Raw genomic sequence first — 18,740 nt, forward strand, 5'->3', positions numbered from 1 at the left:
GAAGCAGCTGTGGGACAGCGTAGGACAACGTGTGGTGGAGATGGCAAAGGGCGCTGGCAAGGCTGGAAGTAGCCAAGAGAACCCAAGTCTGTGTCCCCTTGGCAATCGTCTCTGCCACCAAGGCCTGTGAGGAGACATGTTGTCCTAAGGCACTGGGGGGGCCTCGTTGCCTCCTTGCACACCCCCAGTAAGGCTGGGAACTGCCATCCCGTTGTCCTTCACTCAGCACAACACCCCCCACATCCCACTGCCCCAGGAAGAGCCCTGAGCAAGGCGTGAAGGACAGGATCTGCCTTCCCAGGGGCTGGGGGTCAGGCCTTGGCCCTTCTGCTTCATCAAACAAAAGCAGGGCTTCCTCTGCATCTCAGCTGCCTGTACATTACCTTTGCCTGCCTGCAATCATGGCCTCCAATTATCCCTTCTAACGAGTCCTCGGGGAGCCTTTGCTGGTCATGGTGCTCAGTGGGACTCAATGCTTCAAGGTACTCTGGGTTTTTTCCTTTTACACTGAGTCTTTGAGAGGTTTGTGCAATCTCCTCTCAGTACCTGAGGTTTGTTACTCAGCACCAAATACACCATGGGACTCATTAAAATAAAGTAAGCCCTAACGAGCCATCTCTCTCCCTGTGATTTTCTTCAAGTCTTCAAGAGTTGTACAGATAATTGGAGTTGTTTCCTAGTGTAGTTGTGGAGAAAGATTTCAAAGAACTTCTAACAAAGAGGAGGTTTTATTTCCAAGGGTGTATTTTACCACTTTTCAGTTTAGAGAAGAGGTGATGGCAGCATTCCTCAGTAGATATTGCTCCAGGGTCTCTCCTAAGGACGCCTGGACAGGAGGAAAAGCACTCCCTTGAGGTCTGACACAGCATGGACAACCTTCACCTCAGCTCCCCAGCCCCACCATTTCTCTCATTGGCCACCGGGGACTTTTCCTTACATCAGACTTCTCCACTGAATTCTGCAGCTAGATGTTACAGCTCCTTTGTACCAACCCGCACTTGCTTTCCTTAGAGAAATGGCTGCACGTATATTTTTTTTTTCCTATTTGCAAGCAAAGAAAAGTCAAGCACGATAAAGTTTCATCGACATTAAAACACACTCTGCACCATATGCTTACTACAAGCTGCCTCTAATGATGTTGCATTTCTCCAAGGGATAATCATATGAGGAATGTTTTAGACAGGTAGGTGCCAAAAGCTAGATATAAACACAGCTAAAGAGTTGGCTAAAGAGCAAATTGGACTAGTGTCGTGATTTAATCTGGTCGGCACCTAAACCAACCCCACAGCTGTTCTCTAACTCCCCTTCCTGGGATGGGGGAGAGGACTGAAAATGGAAAAAAGGAAATCTCTATGGGTTGAGATAAAGACAGTTTAATAGGACAGAAAAGGATGATGATGATGTTAGTAATAACAACAATAATAATAATAGACTATACAAAACAAGTGATGAACAGCACAGTTTCTCACCACCTGAAGTCGATGCTCAGCAAGATCCCAACCTGCCCCGTCTCCTGGCAAGCCCCCAGTTCTATATGGAGAATGATGTCATAAGGTATGGAATATCCCTTTGGTCAGTTTGGGTCAGCTGTCCTGGCTGTCTCCCCTCCCAGCTTCTTGGTGCCCCCCAACTTCTCGCTGGCAGGCCATATGAGAAGATGAAAAGTCCTTGACTGCTTGGCAACAACTAAAACCATCAGTGTGTTATCAACAATACTCTCCAAAACACAGCACTATCCCAACTGCTAGGAAGAAAATTAACTCTATCCCTGCTGAAACCAGGACAGCTACTTAATCACAGGGCAAGCATTTAACTCCCTGATGTCAAAACAGCAGCTTGGGGTGGGTGACAGGAATGTGAAGGAACAAAGAGTAAGGGGAGGCGAAAACTGGAGCATAATGGAAAAGGCCTTTGTCTAGACAGTCTGCTGGAAAGATGACTTTAGAAATGGTTGTTGTTATCAGGAGAGGTGAAAATATAGGAAAGATCAGGGAAATTAAAAACTCCATATAATGGGCAGAGTAGTGATGATGAAGGTACAGGGGAAGATCAATATTTCTTTTGAATATCCCTTTTCAAAGTTCACAGGCTTGGTAGAGGTCTCTTGTGAGTGAGGACGTGCAAAAACTGCACCCGTCTTGGAAAGTGGCCAACATTGCGACGCAGGGAACCCCAGGCTGCACCAGCTCACTTTGGTGAGGAGTGTGCCATCAGGTAGAGTCTTCTCAGGTGACATATCTGGGCACCCAGATGAGAAGAACGTGTCCACAAGCCGTCAGCATGGACTTCCCAAGGGTATATCATGCCTCACCAACCTGGTTGCCTTCATGACAAACTAACTGCAGTTATGCATGAGGCGAGAAGAGGGGCCATCGTTTACGTCAGCTTCAGCAAGACACATGGCATGATCTCCCTCACTATTCTTGCTCCCACGTTAGGCCATTACAGTCTGGAGGGGTAGACAAACAGATGGGTAAAACACCAGCTGGATGATCAGGCTGGGAGCGCAGTGGTGAAGGGGTCATACCCTACGTGGAGGCCAGTGAGACATCCTGGGGCATCGTGGGGCAGCACAGGGGATGCTCCTGGGCCCTGTGCAGTTTATCACCTGCATCCATGACCTGGAGGAGGCAACTCTCACCACGTGTGTCAATGACACTAAATGGGGGGGGGGGATCGTTCCTGTGCCTTAGCGAAGCTGTTCAGGGGAAACGTGCCAGGCAGAAGGACTGTCCTGTCAGGAACTTCATGACAGAGAAGACAGACAAAGGCCAGGTCCTGCACCTGGGACAGACTGACACCAGCAGTGGCCGGGGCTGAGGAATGCCTGGCTGGGGATCAGCCCTGCCTCAAAGGCCCTGGTGGTGCTGGGGGACAAACGACAACGATCAATCCCACCGTGCGACCTGCTAGCAAAGGCCACCAGCGGTGTCCTGGAGTGTGTGAACTGGAGTGTCAGCAGGAGAGTGAGGGAAGCGACTGTGTCCCCCTGCTTATCGCTCTGTAGACCACCTGTACGCTGCTGTGTCAAGTTTGGGGCCCCCCCTGGGGAGGGGGAGGAGGAGGAGGGAGTGAGCAGCTGTGTGCCTGCTGGGCTGTTGGCCAGTCAAGCCACCCCATGGAGGAAGATGTTGATAACTGGGAGCGAGCGCAGTGGGAGGCCTCCGAGATGCTCAGGGGCTGGAGCACATGCCTGGGAGGAGAAACTGAGGGGAAGAACCTTGTTCAGCCTGCAGAAGAGGCGGCCTCAGGAACCTCGTAGCAGCCTGCCAGTCCCTACGGAGACTTCTTCGGGAAGATGGAGCCAGTCTGGTCACCATGGTGCTTGGCAGGGGGAAAACAGACAAGAGTTAGATGATGGAATAAGGCAGGTTCAGCGCAGAGATAAGGAAAATCTTTTTCTCCACGAGGGTATCCAAGCATTGGAACTGGTTTCACACCTTGGGTGTTTTCCAGCCCCAACTGGATAAAGCCTTGAGCAACACTGTCTGACTCCATACCTGATTCTGTTGTGAGCAGGACGCCAGAGCAGAGACCTCCTGAAATCCCAGGTGGTTTCCAGGGCAATGACGGAGAGAAAAAGAGGTCACCGCTGCCTCCTGCAGCATCAGGGACTGAGGAGTGTGCTCCTGCCTCTTGGCTCCTGACAACGGTAAGTGCCTTTTGGCCTGCCCTGAAATGCGGAGATAGTGTGGCAGCACAGACACCGCCAGCAGCAGCTGCAGGCATCTGTCCAGCTTGGCCGGGCTCACTGGAACGGGCTTCCTTCAGCTCTGAGAAATGCCGCCTGTGAGACAGTCACCGTATGAGAAGTTCTCTGGCAGTTTCCCGTCAGCAAAGCTGGCCGGAACTCTGCTCTACCTGTGATCTTGCGAAGCGCTGAGACATCGGAGAGTTACAAAGAATTGGCTGTATGTCTGAGGGCATTTTGAAATGACCAGGAAATGCTGGCATGTGGATAACCTGCATACAAATGGGTGCTTTGAGTTAAAGCCTTAATTTAACATACATGTGGGTATCTCACAGTTTTTTCAGAAAACAAAGGTATTTCTTTTTTTCGGTACACTTACATGAATCAGTAGGTAGATTAGAAAACAATCATGGTGACTTTTCCCTCACACCAACCCCAATGTTGTCTTGGAAACAAAGGTAACAAAGGAACAAACCTCTGTGAGATACATAAAACTCACAGGAAAAAGGCAGGAATGCCTTGGAAAAAGAATCAAACTACTAGGACCACATGTTTTTGTGAATCCAGATTTTTCTCGTGAGAAAACCCTTCTGTGTTTTTCATTTGGCTAATCTGAATGCTTTAATTACATGTTTTATGACCTGCTGTTCTCCTCAGTAATGCATCAGAGTTTAAGAAGACTTTGCAAAGGGAGTTAGCGATGGCTGGGGAGACACCGCCAGCATCCTCAGTCCTCTGCCTGGAAGAGCATATTCCTTCCCCATGTCAAACTGAGCTTCTTAAACATCTTTCAGCTGAGTCTCTTCTTCATAGGAAGACACCTGCTACTGCAGTGCTGCTTGCTTGGAGCTCACATCCTGCAAGTGCGCCCCGCAAGAAGTCTTGATGCTCTGGGAAGGTGGGAAATGCAAAGGGAAGGCTCAGTTCCCCAGGCAGCAAGAGCATTGCTCTGCTTCTGCGAGGGCTTGCAGGGGAGAGGGAAGCATTGCAGGGCTGGGATCAGAGCAAATGGGCCCTCGGCTGGATTTGTAAGCTGTCAGAAATCCAAGTGACAGAGCAGGAAACTTAGGAAAGCTGAATAATTCAGGACTCATGGAGAAGTTACAAAAGTCTGACCTGTTCAGAAAAAGTGGGTATCGTCAGGACATGACCCAATTTTAATCACCTTCTTCTCTGTATGACTGAAAACTGCATGAAGCCGTTTGATTGCTTGCATAAACGTGTCTTTTAGCACCCTGAAATCTTGTGGTTGATGCAGAGACTGCTGCTCATCTGTCTTGTTAAGAAGTCCCATGGATGCATCAGTATTACTCGATTCCTTGACGGACAGAAGCCTGTTTTAATTTTGATGGGATTCACCCTTTGCCATGTAAAAATGAATGATTCGGATCTAAATATATTCTCCCAGATCTTTGTGTGTGGACACAGTATCAAGAGATGAGCTCTTACACATGAGGAAAGCTGGGATTAATGTCTCTCACTAAGGTCTAAGAATCAAGCCATGCCTTGCCTTGCTTTGTTTTGATTGCCTCTCCGTGCCCAGCCCAGCCTTGCTTTCTCTTCCCCTTTTTCGTCCCTCTCCTCCTTTTCACCCAATGTCTTCTTAATGTTCTTACATTCAGTGCAGCTCCTACAAGATCTGGACAAGGAACGTAAGCAAGACTGTTCTTAAAGGGGCTAGTATTGATCCATTCTCTTCCTTTTCTCTCATCTCTCACCAGATATTCTAGGTAATAAAATCACCTCTAAAAAAAGAAAGTCAAATTTCTGTTATCCATGTGACAAAACCCAGACATTCAGGCTCAAGGATTCTGTTCTCTCCTCCCTTTACAAACCTCCCTGCAGCAAGCAACCCATGTTAGATTGCCAAACGTTCATGCATATCTTGGTCAAGCTTGCCTAACCCTGCAATCACGTGTCTGCTGATGTTTGTAATCTTTCTCCAGGCTTGGAGTGTACGTGATGGTGGACAAGCCATCAGCATCCTCTAAGAGGCTGTGGTTTGGCTTGCTCTGCATAGGGAAAATGCCCCAAAGAAAAGGCTTGGAGAACCACACCGTTGGATCTGGATTCATTCTCCTGGGACCTTCTGAGCACTCCAGCCTGCAGGGCCTGTGCTTCACCATATTCCTGCTCATCTACCTCGTGGCTCTCACAGGGAACAGCCTGATTGCACTCATCACAGTGCTGGACTCAAGCCTCCACAGCCCCATGTATTTCTTCCTGAGGAACCTGTCCTTCCTGGAGATCTGCTCCACGTCAGTCACTCTGCCAAAAATGCTGGTGGGTTTCCTGATGGAAGACGGCAGGATCTCCTTGCTTGGCTGTGCTGCCCAGCTCTATTTCCTGGTTTTGCTGGGCAGCATCGAATGCCTTCTCCTGGCTGCCATGGCCTACGACCGCTACATAGCCATCTGTGACCCCCTGCACTACACCCTCATCATGAGCAGGGGTGTCTGCATCAGACTGCTGGTGGGGTCGTGGGTGGTCGTCGTACCAGTGCAAGTAGGACAGACCTACCAGGTGTTCACTTTGCCCTTCTGTGCATCCCGGGACCTTCGCCACTTTTTCTGGGATGTCCCCCCTCTGCTGGAACTGGCCTGTGCAGACACTTTCTGGAACCAAGTGATGCTGTACACCATCATCCTGGTCTTTGCGATCCTTCCCTTCTCCTTCATAGTTATTTCTTACATTAAAATTATCAGGGCAATTCTGAGAATACCTTCAGTTCTGGGCAGACACAAAGCCTTTTCCACCTGCTCTTCACACCTCGGGGTGGTGACGCTCTTCTATGGCTCAGCCACAATCATCTACTTAAAGCGATGGTCAAGGGATTCTGTAGACCCTGACAAGTACCTTGCCCTGTTCTACACAATTGTGACCCCCATGTTTAAGCCTGAGGAACAAGGAAGTGAGAATTGCCTTGAAGAGACTCCTATGGACAAAGTGATACTACAGAGTATGTAAAATAGCCCCAAATAGTCCCAAATGCCCCACTGGGGTACGTGGTTGTCTGAAAAAAGGCATCCCACATTTGCCCCAAAAAACCCCACATGTCCAGCTTGGCTTCCATCCTCCTCAAGAAGGGGGAAGGTGGCCTGAGGCATTCCTGGTATGTCATGCCCCACCATGATTAATGCAAACAGCTCCTTCAAGCTCTGTCTGACCAATGTAAAGTTAAAGGGAAATAGCCGAATCGTGGTCAGCAGTCAAGGAGGCCCAAAGGTGACACAACCGATGAAGAGATGACTACCCTCAGGTTTGAGAAATCACTTGCTAGACCCCATGGACTGTCTAGAGTGTCACTGCATGGAATCAGCCTAAAAACATAAAAAAAAAAAAAAACTGGGGGGCTGAGATAAAGGCAGTTTATTAGGTAAAGCAAAAGCCGTGCACACAAGCAAAGCAAAACAAGGAATTCCTCCATCACTTCCCATCAGCAGGCAGGTGTTCAGCCATCTCCAGGAAAGCAGGGCTCCATCACGCACAATGGTTACTTGGGAAGACACACACCGTCACTCCCAATGCCCTCTCCTTCCTTCTTTTTCCACCAGCTTTTATGGCTCAACACGATGTCATATGGTATGGAATATCCCTTGGTCAGGTGAGGTCAGCTGTCCCAGCCGTGTCCCCTCCAAACTTCTCGCTGGTGGGATGGTGTGAGGAGCAGAAAAGGCCTTGACATCGTGCAAGCACTTCTCAGCAGTAACTAAACCATCCCTGTGTTATCAACACTGTTGTCAGCACACATCCAAAACACAGCCCCATGCAAGCTACTATGGAGAAAATTAACTCCGTCCCAGCCAAAACCAGCACACGCATTTATGTACTGAATCTGCTTTGCCAGTCTGAAACTGTCTCTTTAAAAAATGAGCCAGTGGGGGGTTGTAGCCCAAATGCCTGTGCAGCATGAAGTGGGTTTCCCCAAATGGAGCAGCTTTGCACAATGTCTGCTCCACGAGGGGAAATATCTCAGCCTGCAATTGCAAATGGCTGATGCTGTGGAGGACAAATGTGTTTCCTGAGACAATATTCGATAAGCAAACAATACAAAAAGATTGGGAAGGTGAATGGGTAGGACAGAAACAGGAAAATTGCCCATCCACTGGAGCTCTGCAGAAGGAGGCTGGAGTGGTGCCCAGCATGAGGTGCTACAGTGGGATCAGTACCTAGACAAGACTTTTGTAGGGAAGGCTTTGCAAAGGAATAGCCTGACCTCACCCACCTGAAAAATAGACCCCGGGCAGCGTATTGAAGTGATGGTGAGATATGTCCCGGGGTAAAAGACCTTTGATGAGAGAAGGCTGGAGAGCTTTGGGTTGCAGAGATTGGAGGTAGTCCTCTGGCAATCTGAGTAGACTAAGCTTTGGAAAGGAGGAAAATAAAAACGCTCTCAAGGTTGTTTAAGGAATTAGTGGTCCTGTCACTAATAACACGAACAGCACAGTGCTCTAATGGAATTCCTTCTTTTTCTTCATTAGGATTAATCAAAGCACTTCAATTTCATTCCCAACATTCATTTCTACTTTACAAAAGAGCCATAAGTTCTCAGCAGTTAGCCTCTGGCATGAAGTTCTTAAAACGCAGTGCTGCTTCTCTCACTGTTACCATTTCAATATTACACTTCTTAGACAGTATTGCCCTTAAATTATCCCTGCTTCATCTCTCTCCTCCCTGTTGTGTGGAGGAGAGGGAGGTGGAAGAGGGGAGCTGTTGCTTTTTTAGCCACAGGCGGCCAAGGGACAGACCCCAGCTTATGCAAAAGCACAAAGGAAGACAACATTTCCACGTGGTGTACGCTAACACAACACCGCTACCTGCATTTCCAGTCTCTGATGTCCTAACTGTGCGGCAGGGAGCCTGGAAGCTCTGAGCTCCCTTCATCTGCCCTGCAATTCAGCATGTAAAATGAAACTAACCTCCTCAAAGAGATTCTTCTGGTTCTCTTCAGAACCTACAGCACCACATTTGCCAGGAGACTGGCCAGGACAGGGAAAGTGGACTCGCATTCCTCTGCACAGAAAGCTTAGGTGTTCCTGGGAATCTTGGGAGGCATGGCATACCGATTCCTGGGTTCAAGGAGCCGCTCAAAGGCTTTGTGTCCATTTCCATAACGGTGGATTCAATGCCTGGCACACGTGCAGCCTCTGTACTGGGATGCTGATGTCTATGGAGCAACCTGCTCCGACCTCCAAGCTGGCCCTGCTTGGAACCAAAGGTAGAACTAGAGACCTCCTGAGTACAGGAGCATTCCACCCTGAATCGTCCTATGACCCCCTGCTGCAGACACCCCCACCTCCAGCTGAATCCTTTCTCCTGGGGCACACTGCAAGGCACAGGCTTATGGAAGGGTTGTTGGGAAAGGGAGCGCTGGGATCTCTGGTCCAGCCTCCCAGCAAAGGGTGGGGTATCGCCAGTCCCACAGTCAGCTTGGCTGGAAACTGAAGACCTCCAAAGATGGAGATCACAGAGAGTTCTGGGTGTCCTGCTGCCATCAGCAGCACCCTCTGTTCACTCTTTCTGAAGGCCCAGTGTGAAGGTCCCAGGAGGAAACTTGTGGCTGTTGCCTCTGCCAGGATTCAGCTGCCTTTGAGTGCCCTGCTCCTCACCTTCAGCAGACTAAAGAGACCCAGTTCCTTCTGCCTCTCCACACGGCTCGTGCTTTAGGCCCCAACTCTCATCACGACAAACTGCCTCTGGACATTCTCCAGTTTCTCCATCCACCTTTCAAAATGGGAAACCCACTGGCTCATATGGCATCCATCATAACTCCATGCCCTTCTCCTCAGGACACTCCTCAGCCAGGCACGTCATGGTCCTCATGCATGCGGTTTATTCTGCTCCAGATGCAGACCTTGCCTTTCTGTTGGCCAAAGGCGCGAGGGTGTGAAGGTCCCTCTGGCCTGAAACTCCCACATGTCAGCATTCGAGATTTGTGGGTCAATGCCTCCAGCAGCATAGCAATATGGGGATTTCTCTCCTGCCAAGTATCAATAATTGTTCCCTATTCCTCTGCCAGGGCAATGCCCTGGACCTGTTCCGACATGAAATCACCCAGATCCTCAGGCTCCCCTGCTCAGATGTCCACCTCAGTGAGGCTGGGTTTATTGTGGTTAGTGCCTGTTTAGCATTTGGTGTTTTGTTTTCATTGTGGTGTCCTGTGTGCAGATCTTCAGGGCTGTGCTGAGGATCCCCTCTGAGCAGGGACGGCACAAAGCCTTTTCCACGAGCCTCCCTCACCTGGCCGTGGTCTCCCTGTTTAGCAGCAGTACCGTGTTTGCCCACCTGAAGTCCCCCCAATCTCCTCCCCATCTCTGGATCTGGTGGTAGTTGTTCTGTACTCTGTGGTACCTCCAGTAGTGACACACTATTTACAGCATGAGGAACCGGGAGCTCAAGGATGCCCTTGAGAAAATGATTCCAAGGACATTTTGCTACACTGACAGAATTACCACCTCTGTCCACAAATGATTCCCAGTGTATCTGATTCCAGCTTTTGTTTGTTTGTTTGTTGTGAGGTTGGGTTTTTGGGGTTTTTTTTGGTTTGGTTTCATTTGGTTTAAATATCATTATAATATCATTATAATTATCATGCTGTTGATATTTTTCATTCACGGTTTTTATGTTTCTTTCTTCACAAATATTTGCATTTACGTCACTGTATCTGAGTCATGTACCAACTTTGCATCTATAAGTGAGCCTGGCTGCCTTTATAAAAGTATGTTCAACACTGCTCAGAGTTAGCGTGACTCGTAGCATCTTGATAATACAGTGGGATCTCCCCGGTGCAGTGCTTTCTGTCTGGGCTCTTTCTCCAAAGAGGCATGAGGAACCGCCCCACTGAAATTCCTCTTCCTCCATGTGTTTGGGAGCAAAAAGCTCAGCGTCTGTTTGTGACCTTTTAGAGACGAGACGTCGGACGGGATTTATGCGTCACCAGTCGGTGTCTGATGACAGGTAAGATGGTGAGTGTAACTGAGGGGTGTACCCAGGGCTCTCACACAGGTGACATTAAGGACACCCATCGTCTAGGAGAGGAATCTGGAGCTGCCTGGAGGGCGCAGTGGTTCTCCAGGAGCGGCATGTTCCCAGGGTTGAGTGGGTATGGAAGAGGTCGGCAAAGATGGGGTTGAGGCCTAAAGTACAGGACATGTGCAGACCTCCTCGGGGCACTCTCCAGTTCCTCCCCACCTCTCTACAGCAGCAATTCCCACAGAGGGACACACCGGTCCAGATGTCACCACACCACGGCTCACTGCAGGGGGATGAAAACTCAAGATGTCTGGGGTGGCAGAGCTACTTCTACCACGGCCTCAGATGCAGTTGACCTTGTTCACGCTGAGCACGCACCACTGCCTTGTATGGTGTCCCTCGTAGTGCCTACAGCACAGAGGACCCAAATCCTTGCCTGCTAGCCAAATCACTGTATTCCCTTCCCTGCATGCAGTAGTCATGCCACTCTCCTCGAGCTGCCTTTCCCTCTGGACACCTATCAGAAAACTTAATGCAATTTCTGGTGCAATGATTGTGAGGCTTTTGGGGAGTCAGCAGTCCTAGGATGAAAGCAAGCACACATTCAAAATTCACCAGGATTCACACGATTTTGAAGGCTTTTGGAAGATGCGGGTATGAACATGTATCACAGTTTCTGCAGGGGCTATGGGAAAGCCCATACGTACAGTAGTGATGTCTCCAGGAGCTGATCTTAAACTCTCCATCTATCCAGGAGCTGGCCCTGGGATTCCCTCATCCCTCCAGTTACCCCATGGAGAAACACATACACACAGACAAACACACACACACACACACAGAGTCATGTATTTGGTAGCGGGAGGGCTACAGGGGGTGGATCTGCAAGAAGCTGCTAGAAGCTTCCCCTGTGTCCAATAGAGCTGATGCCAGCCGGCTCCAAGACGGACCCAATGCTGGCCAAGGCCAATCCTATCAGCAACTGTGGCAGTGCCCCTGTGATAACATATTTAAGAAGGAAGAAAAAGAGAGCGACTGAGACTATTTGAGAGGAACAACTCTGCAGACACCAAGGTCAGTGCAGAAGGAGGGGGAGGAGGTGCTCCAGGCGCCAGAGCAGATTCCTTTGCAGCCCATGGAGGTTGATGGTGGAGCAGATATCCACCTGCAGCCCACGGACAACCCCACACTGGGGCAGGTGGAGACACCTGAAGGAGGCTGTGACCCTGTGGGAAGCCAGCGCTGGAGCAGGCTCCTGGCAGGACCTGTGGACCCATGAAGAGAGGAGCCAGCGCTGGAGCGGTTATTCTGTCAGGACTTGTGACTCCGCTGGGGGACCCATGCTGGAGCAGTCTGTTCCTGAAGGATTGTACCTCGTGGAAGGGACCCACGCTGGAGCAGGTCATGAAGAAATGTAGCCTGTGGGAAGGACTCAAGCTGGAGAAGTTCACGGAGGACTGTCTCCTGGGAGAGGGACCCCACGCTGGAGCGGGGGAAGCATGAGGAGTCCTCCGTGAGGAGAAAGGAGGGGCAGAGACAATGTGTGATGAACTGACCAGAACCCCCATTCTCCGTCCCCCTGTTCCGCTGAGGGGGAGGAGGTAGAGAAATCGGGAGTGAAGTTGAGCCCGGCAAGAAGGGAGGTGTGGGGGAAAGGTGTTTTGAGATTTGGTTTTATTTCTTATTACTCTGTTTCACTTGGTAATAAATTGGATTATTTTTTTCTAAGTTGCGTCTGTTTTGCCCATGATGGTAAATGGTGAACGATCTCTCCCTGTCCTTATCTCAACCCACAAGCCTTTTGTTATCTTTTCTCTCCCCTGTGCAGTTGAGGAGGGGGAGTGATAGAGAGGCTTTGGTGGGAACTCGGCATCCAGCTGGGGTCAACCCACCACAACGGCTCTCTCCATCGCCAAATCACAGAACCATTGAGGCTGGAAGGCAGCCAGCTTCCACCTTCTCTGGGCTTCCTCTTCATGCTTGATTTTTGTCAGGGGCTCCTTTCTCACCCAGTCCAGCCTCCTGCAATGTTGCTTGACTTCCTGCATGTCTGGGTGTACTGTTATGAAGCTTGAAGAGGAGATCCTTGTCTAGCAAACAGCTCTTCCCTCTTCTCTGCAGGACCCTAAACCATGGGATTCTTCCAAGCAGGTTCGTCCGCATGCCAAAGCTGTCTCTCCTCAAGTCCTGCTCTTTGCCTTGTTCCCTTCTCTCAGGAACCTCAACTCTACTTTCTCGCGCCCGATATTCCATCCCTGACCAGCTCTTCCTTGTTTCGACGTATGACGTCCTGAAGGACCGCCCCCCTCACTGGCTCCTCAGTCACCGTTCTCAGGAAGGTGTTGTCAGTGAACTCCAGAAACCTCCTGGATGGCTTTCACCTTGCTGTGTTGCCCCTTCAGTCAATACTGGGATAGTGCAGGTCTGCCATGAGGATCAGGGCCTGCAAACATGGGGCTTCTTCCAGGTGTCTGAAGAAGGCCTCATCTACTTCCTCTGCCTCATCAGGAGGTCCACAGCAGACATTCACCAACTACAGTGTTGCATTAGGGGCATTGCTGCGTCACGGGGCTGCATTAGGAGGAACATGGGCCCCTCAAACAACCTGCCTTATCATCCCCCTCAACTCACATTGGTGTGGCCTACACACATGGGTGTGTCCCAGGGTGTGGCTCCCCGTTTTGGAGAAGTAGGGAGGAAGTGGAGAGTGTCAAGTGGAGGTCTGCCAAGGTGAGGCTTGGGACCTAGTGCACATGACCTGTGTAGGGTGGTCAAGGGACTGGGCGTTCTTTGGCCCAGCAGTGTGGAGGCTCCAGGCAGTACAGGAGTGGCCTGAGAGTGCTTGAAGAGTTGCTTCAGAGATGATAGAGCTTCCCTTTGTAGTGAGATAGAGCATGAGAAAGAAGTAATGCCACAAAGTGCAGCTGAGGAGGCCTAGACTGGACATGAAGAAACGTCACTCAAAGGGTAGGGCCATGGTGTATGAAGTCACCCAGAGGGAAACTGGATCAGCCCAAGGCTTTGTGTTTCAAGGAACAGCCAGGGAGGGTGGAGAGATATCAGTAAAGGAAGGGAGATGCTGAGGTGAGAGCAAGGTGTGGTAGCAGGGTGGATGTCTACAGCCTGCAGAGAAAGAGGCACCAGGCACCTCCGTGCCTGGCAAGATCATGGAGCAGATCCTCCTGAATGGATGCCCCATCCCTGGAAGTGTTTAAGACCAGGTTGGATGAGGCTTTGGGCAACGTGGTCTAGTGGAGGGTGTCCCTGCCCGCAGCAGGGCGGGTTGTAACTAGATGATCTTTGAGCTCCCTCCCAACCCAAACCATTCTATGATGATTCGAGGAGGAGGAGGAGGTACAGGTGTGGGACACCAAAGGACAATGGCCTGCAGTGAAGAGGACAGAGGGATGAAGAAAGTCTGAAAAGCCCCCAACAGAGATGAGCTCTTTCTCCCCTTGGCAATGGCTGTTGTCTCTGCCACTGGTGCCTATGAGGGAGCACCTCATCCTTACAGCACTAGAGTCTCATGGCCTCCCCTTCCCCACCCAGGAGACTGGGAGGTGTTGGACCCTGGTCCTGCCCTTGACATTGCCCATCCTCACATCAGACTGCCCCAGGAAGAGCCCTGAGCAATGTGTGAGGGACAGGATCTCCCTTCCCAGGGGCTGGGGGGTCCAGCTTGTCCCTTTGACTTGATACAAGACATCCAGGATTACTCAGAATCTGTTCCACCTTTACATTGCCTTTGTCTACCTGTCATCTCTGCCTCCAGCTTTCTGCTCTAACCAGCCCCTGGGGAGGCTTCGTCAGTAATGGTCCTCGGTGGGACCTGTTAACACTCCAAGAAACTTTGGAGTTTGCATCTGACTTGGACTTCTGGAGAGGTTCTTCAATTTCCTCTCAGTGTCTGAGGTTCAGGGACCAAACCCACCCTCAGAGGGGTCATTAAAATGCCTTGGGCTGGTCCTCTGCTGCTGATCTGAGCTGGGCTCCTGGGATGGAGGGAGCTCATGGCAAGCGGGCAGCGCTGCAGAGAGACAGCTCTGCCCAGGAGCAGCTCCTCTGCAAAGCGCAGCAGGGCTGAGGGCACTGCCTGCAGGCAGTGAGGGGAAGAGAAAGGCCAACGGCAGATGGGCCTGGGAGGATGCTGAGAGGTCAAAAGAGGAGAAATCTTCACGGCCCTTGACACAGTAAGTCTCTGGCTGCAGGACAACGCAGCTGCAGTTCATGGAGGGATCTCCTAAAGCTGGCATAACCCACAGACTATGGGATCTCTCTCTTCTACAGAGCAGGAGGACGTGCTCCAGAGCGGGGTTTTCCTGCTGCACCATCAGAGGGACAGGGCATGACAGGGACAGGGACGGCTGCAGGGTGTGAAGGTGGGTGTACAGCCCAGGGGTGCCCAGGACTGTTCTTCAGAGCAGGGTCTCTGTGCCCCAGGGGTCTCATGTGCCATGACAGGGACTCTGCCACCTGCCAGGGTCAGCACTCAGCCTGACCAGGGAGCTCCCCACGGCGTTACACACCATGGAGAAGGAGTGGGTGGAAGAAGTGACCCCCAGCAGGGTAGGAGCCTTCTGATATTGATTGAGAGGGTGCTGTGTAGGCAGGGCTGGTTAGTGCTCCAGATCACCACGAGGAAAATGGCGGAGGCAGCATTTCAAGAGGAAGGTCAAGGCAGGGACTACCTTCTCAGCTGTCTCCTAAGGGAAAGGGGAGAGGAGCTGTCAAGTTTGAAGAAGTCACCGAGACTCCTGAACCCTTACACTGAGGGATCAACACAGCTGCCAGAAGCCTCCTAAGTGCCTTCACCCACTCCTCTACCAGCAGACAGCACCACCATCACCTTTGCTTGCAGCATCAGTGCTTCTCTGACCTACTCCTGCGGAGCTGCTAACAGGGAGATGCCCTGGGCAGAGCCCTGCTGCCAGGAGGTGTCTTCAGGGCAGAGCTGAGCACAGAGCAGGTGGGATGGGGTCTGTGAGCACTGACAGGGAGGAGACTTGGAGACAGAGAAACGGCTCCCAGTAGGGACAACTCCAGGGAGCAGAGAGCCAGGCCACCCCTCGGCATCACTCTCTGCTCAGCTGCTTAGAGAAAGAGAGAAGAGTTTTTGAGGAATGGACTTTGAAACTGAATTCTTCCGAGCTCAGAAACATCCAGTTTCTTCTTCAAGTATATAGTGCGTGAGATCACCTCTGATGAATAAAAGCGTAATAACCACAGGGAACCTGTGTGGTGAGCAGCAGATCACTCATAGACAGACCAGCTCTCCTGACTCTGCATTAGGGATCAGGGAGCCCTTTTGTCCCTGAGGGCTCACCAGTGTCCAGGCTGAGAGCAAGGTCAAAGATGAGGATTTCTGCCCCTTCAGAGAAAGTGCCCTCACTCAGCAGCACAAACCTGAGCTCATAAAGAGGATTTAAATAAAGATCCCTCCCAAAAAAGAGAAGTAATTTTGAGGGGATTTTTTGAGAAACAGCATAGAACTGGCTCAAAGTCGTCTGCCCTAACTTGTCAATGTCGTCTTTCAACAGTTCCCCAAGCCCAGAGTGAACAAATGTCCAACAGCAGCTCCATCACCCAGTTCCTCCTCCTGGCATTCGCAGACACACGGGAGCTGCAGCTCTTGCACTTCGGGCTCTTCCTGGGCATCTACCTGGCTGCCCTCCTGGGAAACGGCCTCATCATCACTGCCATAGCCTGTGACCACCACCTCCACACCCCCATGTACTTCTTCCTCCTCAACCTCTCCCTCCTCGACCTGGGCTCCATCTCCACCACTCTCCCCAAAGCCATGGCCAATTCCCTCTGGGACAGCAGGGCCATCTCCTACGCAGGATGTGCTGCACAGCTCTTTCTGTTTGTTTTTTTCGTTTCAGCAGAGTATTGTCTTCTCACTGTCATGGCCTATGACCGCTACGTGGCCATCTGCAAACCCCTGCACTACGGGACCCTCCTGGGCAGCAGAGCTTGTGCCCACATGGCAGCAGCTGCCTGGGGCAGTGGGTTTATCAATGCTCTGCTGCACACGGCCAATACATTTTCCCTACCCCTCTGCCACGGCAATGCTGTGGACCAGTTCTTCTGTGAAATCCCCCAGATCCTCAAGCTCTCCTGCTCAGATGCCTACCTCAGGGAAGTTGGGCTTCTTGTGGTTAGTGCCTGTTTAGCATTTGGGTGTTTTGTTTTCATTGTGGTGTCCTATGTGCAGATCTTCAGGGCCGTGCTGAGGATCCCCTCTGAGCAGGGACGGCACAAAGCCTTTTCCACGTGCCTCCCTCACCTGGCCGTGGTTTCCCTGTTTGTCACAACTGGCACGTTTGCCTACCTGAAGCCCCCCTCCATCTCCTTCCCATCATTGGACCTGGTGGTGTCACTTCTGTACTCGGTTGTACCTCCAGCTGTGAACCCCCTCATCTACAGCATGAGGAACAAGGAACTAAAGGATGCCTTGAGGAATCTGTTTGAATACATGCTCCTTCAGCATCCATAAGGTGCCCATCGTCTTCATAGGACTTCCAGGCTATCTCAAGGAAAGCCATGACTATATTTTCTTCATATCTGTAGTTTTTTGCTGTGGATTTTTTTCCTTTGTTTGTACTCCTGATAATATTGTTTCCTTTTCAAGACTTCCATTCCTGGCCTCCTACTTCTTTTCTTCTGACCCAAAGACATCATGTACATGTGGTGTCAGGCTCCCTGTGTAGGCAAACTCAATAAAGAAATCAGCAGAACAATGATTTGTCTCAGCTCCCATCTCTTTTATCTCCTCTGGAGCTGGGGGTGCAGCGCCAATATGCAGGAGGGCTTTTGGAGCCAGGAGCTCAGCTGCTTCATGGAAGAGCAGCCCCAGTGGCCCTTGGGGCTGCTCCTCCCTGCCTCAGTGCACAGACCCTTTCTGCCAGGTGCCAGTCAGGGCTGCTGCTTCCCTGGAGCCACAGCCATGGACAACAGCAGGATGTGATCTTTTCAGTGCGGATCTCTCCTCACTGCCACGTTGTCCTGCTGTGCCCTTGTATTTGTGTTAGCCCTAGAGTCTTGTGTAAGGAGAGACAGTCCTGTTGTCTCCTCAGGGGCATCCCTGTGGCTGCAGGCAGGAGCAGGTAATGTGCACCACTGTGTCAGAGCTGGCGTCCCTACTATCCCCACCGTGACCAGAGGGGCTCCTCAGGGCAGGGTCGGAAGAGCAGGTTCCAAAGCTGGTTCCAGGAATACACCCAAGGAGCTGTTCCCTGAAAAGGCCTCTTCATGTTCTGGGTTTCTTGACAGATACACAAGGACAAACTTAGAGTCCCAGGATGATCTGTTAGGGACCAAGGGCTGGACCCAGAGTTCCCTTCTTGGTGGCACATTGTGCTGGTTTTGCCTGGGGTAGAGTTAATTTTCTCCATAGTAGCTAGGATGGGGCTGTGGTTTGGATTTGTGCTGAAGACAGTGTTGATAATACAGGGATGGTTTTGTTATTGCTGAGCAGGGCTTACATGGAGTCAAGGCCTTTTCTGCTTCTCACACCAGCCCACCAGCGAGTAGGTTGGGGTGCATAAGATGTTGGGAGGGAAGACAGCCGGGACAACTGACCCCGACTGACCAAAGGAATATTCCATATTGTATGACACCATGCTCAACATGTAAACTGGGGGAAGAAGAAGGAGGAAGGGGACATTTGGAGTGATAGTGTTTGTCTTTCCAAGTAACCATTCTGCGTGATGGGGCTCTGCTTTCCTGGAGATGGCTGACCACCTGCCTGCTGATGGGAAGCGGTGAATTAATTCCTTGTTTTGCTTTTCTGGATTGTGCAGCTTTTGCTTTACCTACTAAACTGTCTTTATCTCAACCCATGAGTTTTCTCTTTTACTCTTCATATTGTCTCCCCCATCCCGCCGGGGGAGGTGGGGAGGGAGCAAGCATCTGTATGGGGCTCAGTTGCCGGACAGGGTTAAACCATGGCACACATGCCTAAGCAGACAACAACTGGTCTTTGACTTATCTGCCGGGCACTGTCCCACCTGCAGCGGGGCTGATGGCAGATGCCATCCTGGAGAGGAATCGGGAGCTGCCAGAAGTCAGGGGATCTCCA

At 51.0% G+C, this 18,740-nt stretch overlaps 2 protein-coding genes across 2 annotated transcripts; both read left to right on the top strand.

Moving 5' to 3' along the window:
- Window positions 1-5,653: 5,653 nt before the first annotated feature.
- Window positions 5,654-10,162, top strand: LOC129201093 (olfactory receptor 10AG1-like). The gene is made up of 2 exons (XM_054812259.1): window positions 5,654-6,588; window positions 10,057-10,162. Exons 1-2 carry the CDS (start codon window positions 5,654-5,656, stop codon window positions 10,160-10,162), a joined length of 1,041 nt encoding a protein of 346 aa, XP_054668234.1.
- Window positions 10,163-16,211: 6,049 nt separating this feature from the next.
- On the top strand, window positions 16,212-17,156 carry LOC129201094 (olfactory receptor 14A16-like). The gene has a single exon (XM_054812260.1). It carries the CDS (start codon window positions 16,221-16,223, stop codon window positions 17,154-17,156), a length of 936 nt encoding a protein of 311 aa, XP_054668235.1. The 5' UTR covers window positions 16,212-16,220.
- The last annotated feature ends 1,584 nt before the right edge of the window (window positions 17,157-18,740 follow it).

This window comes from Grus americana, unplaced genomic scaffold (genome assembly GCF_028858705.1).
Source record: "Grus americana isolate bGruAme1 unplaced genomic scaffold, bGruAme1.mat scaffold_778, whole genome shotgun sequence".
Lineage (NCBI taxonomy): Eukaryota > Metazoa > Chordata > Aves > Gruiformes > Gruidae > Grus > Grus americana.

Bases quoted from the DNA above. Each gene is read 5' to 3' on its own strand.
- LOC129201093 (XM_054812259.1), top strand. From the start codon at position 5,654: ATGGTGGACAAGCCATCAGCATCCTCTAAGAGGCTGTGGTTTGGCTTG. The intron at 6,589-10,056 runs TGAGGAACAAGG...CCAGTAGTGACA, and splicing joins GTGACCCCCATGTTTAAGCC to CACTATTTACAGCATGAGGA.
- LOC129201094 (XM_054812260.1), top strand. From the start codon at position 16,221: ATGTCCAACAGCAGCTCCATCACCCAGTTCCTCCTCCTGGCATTCGCA.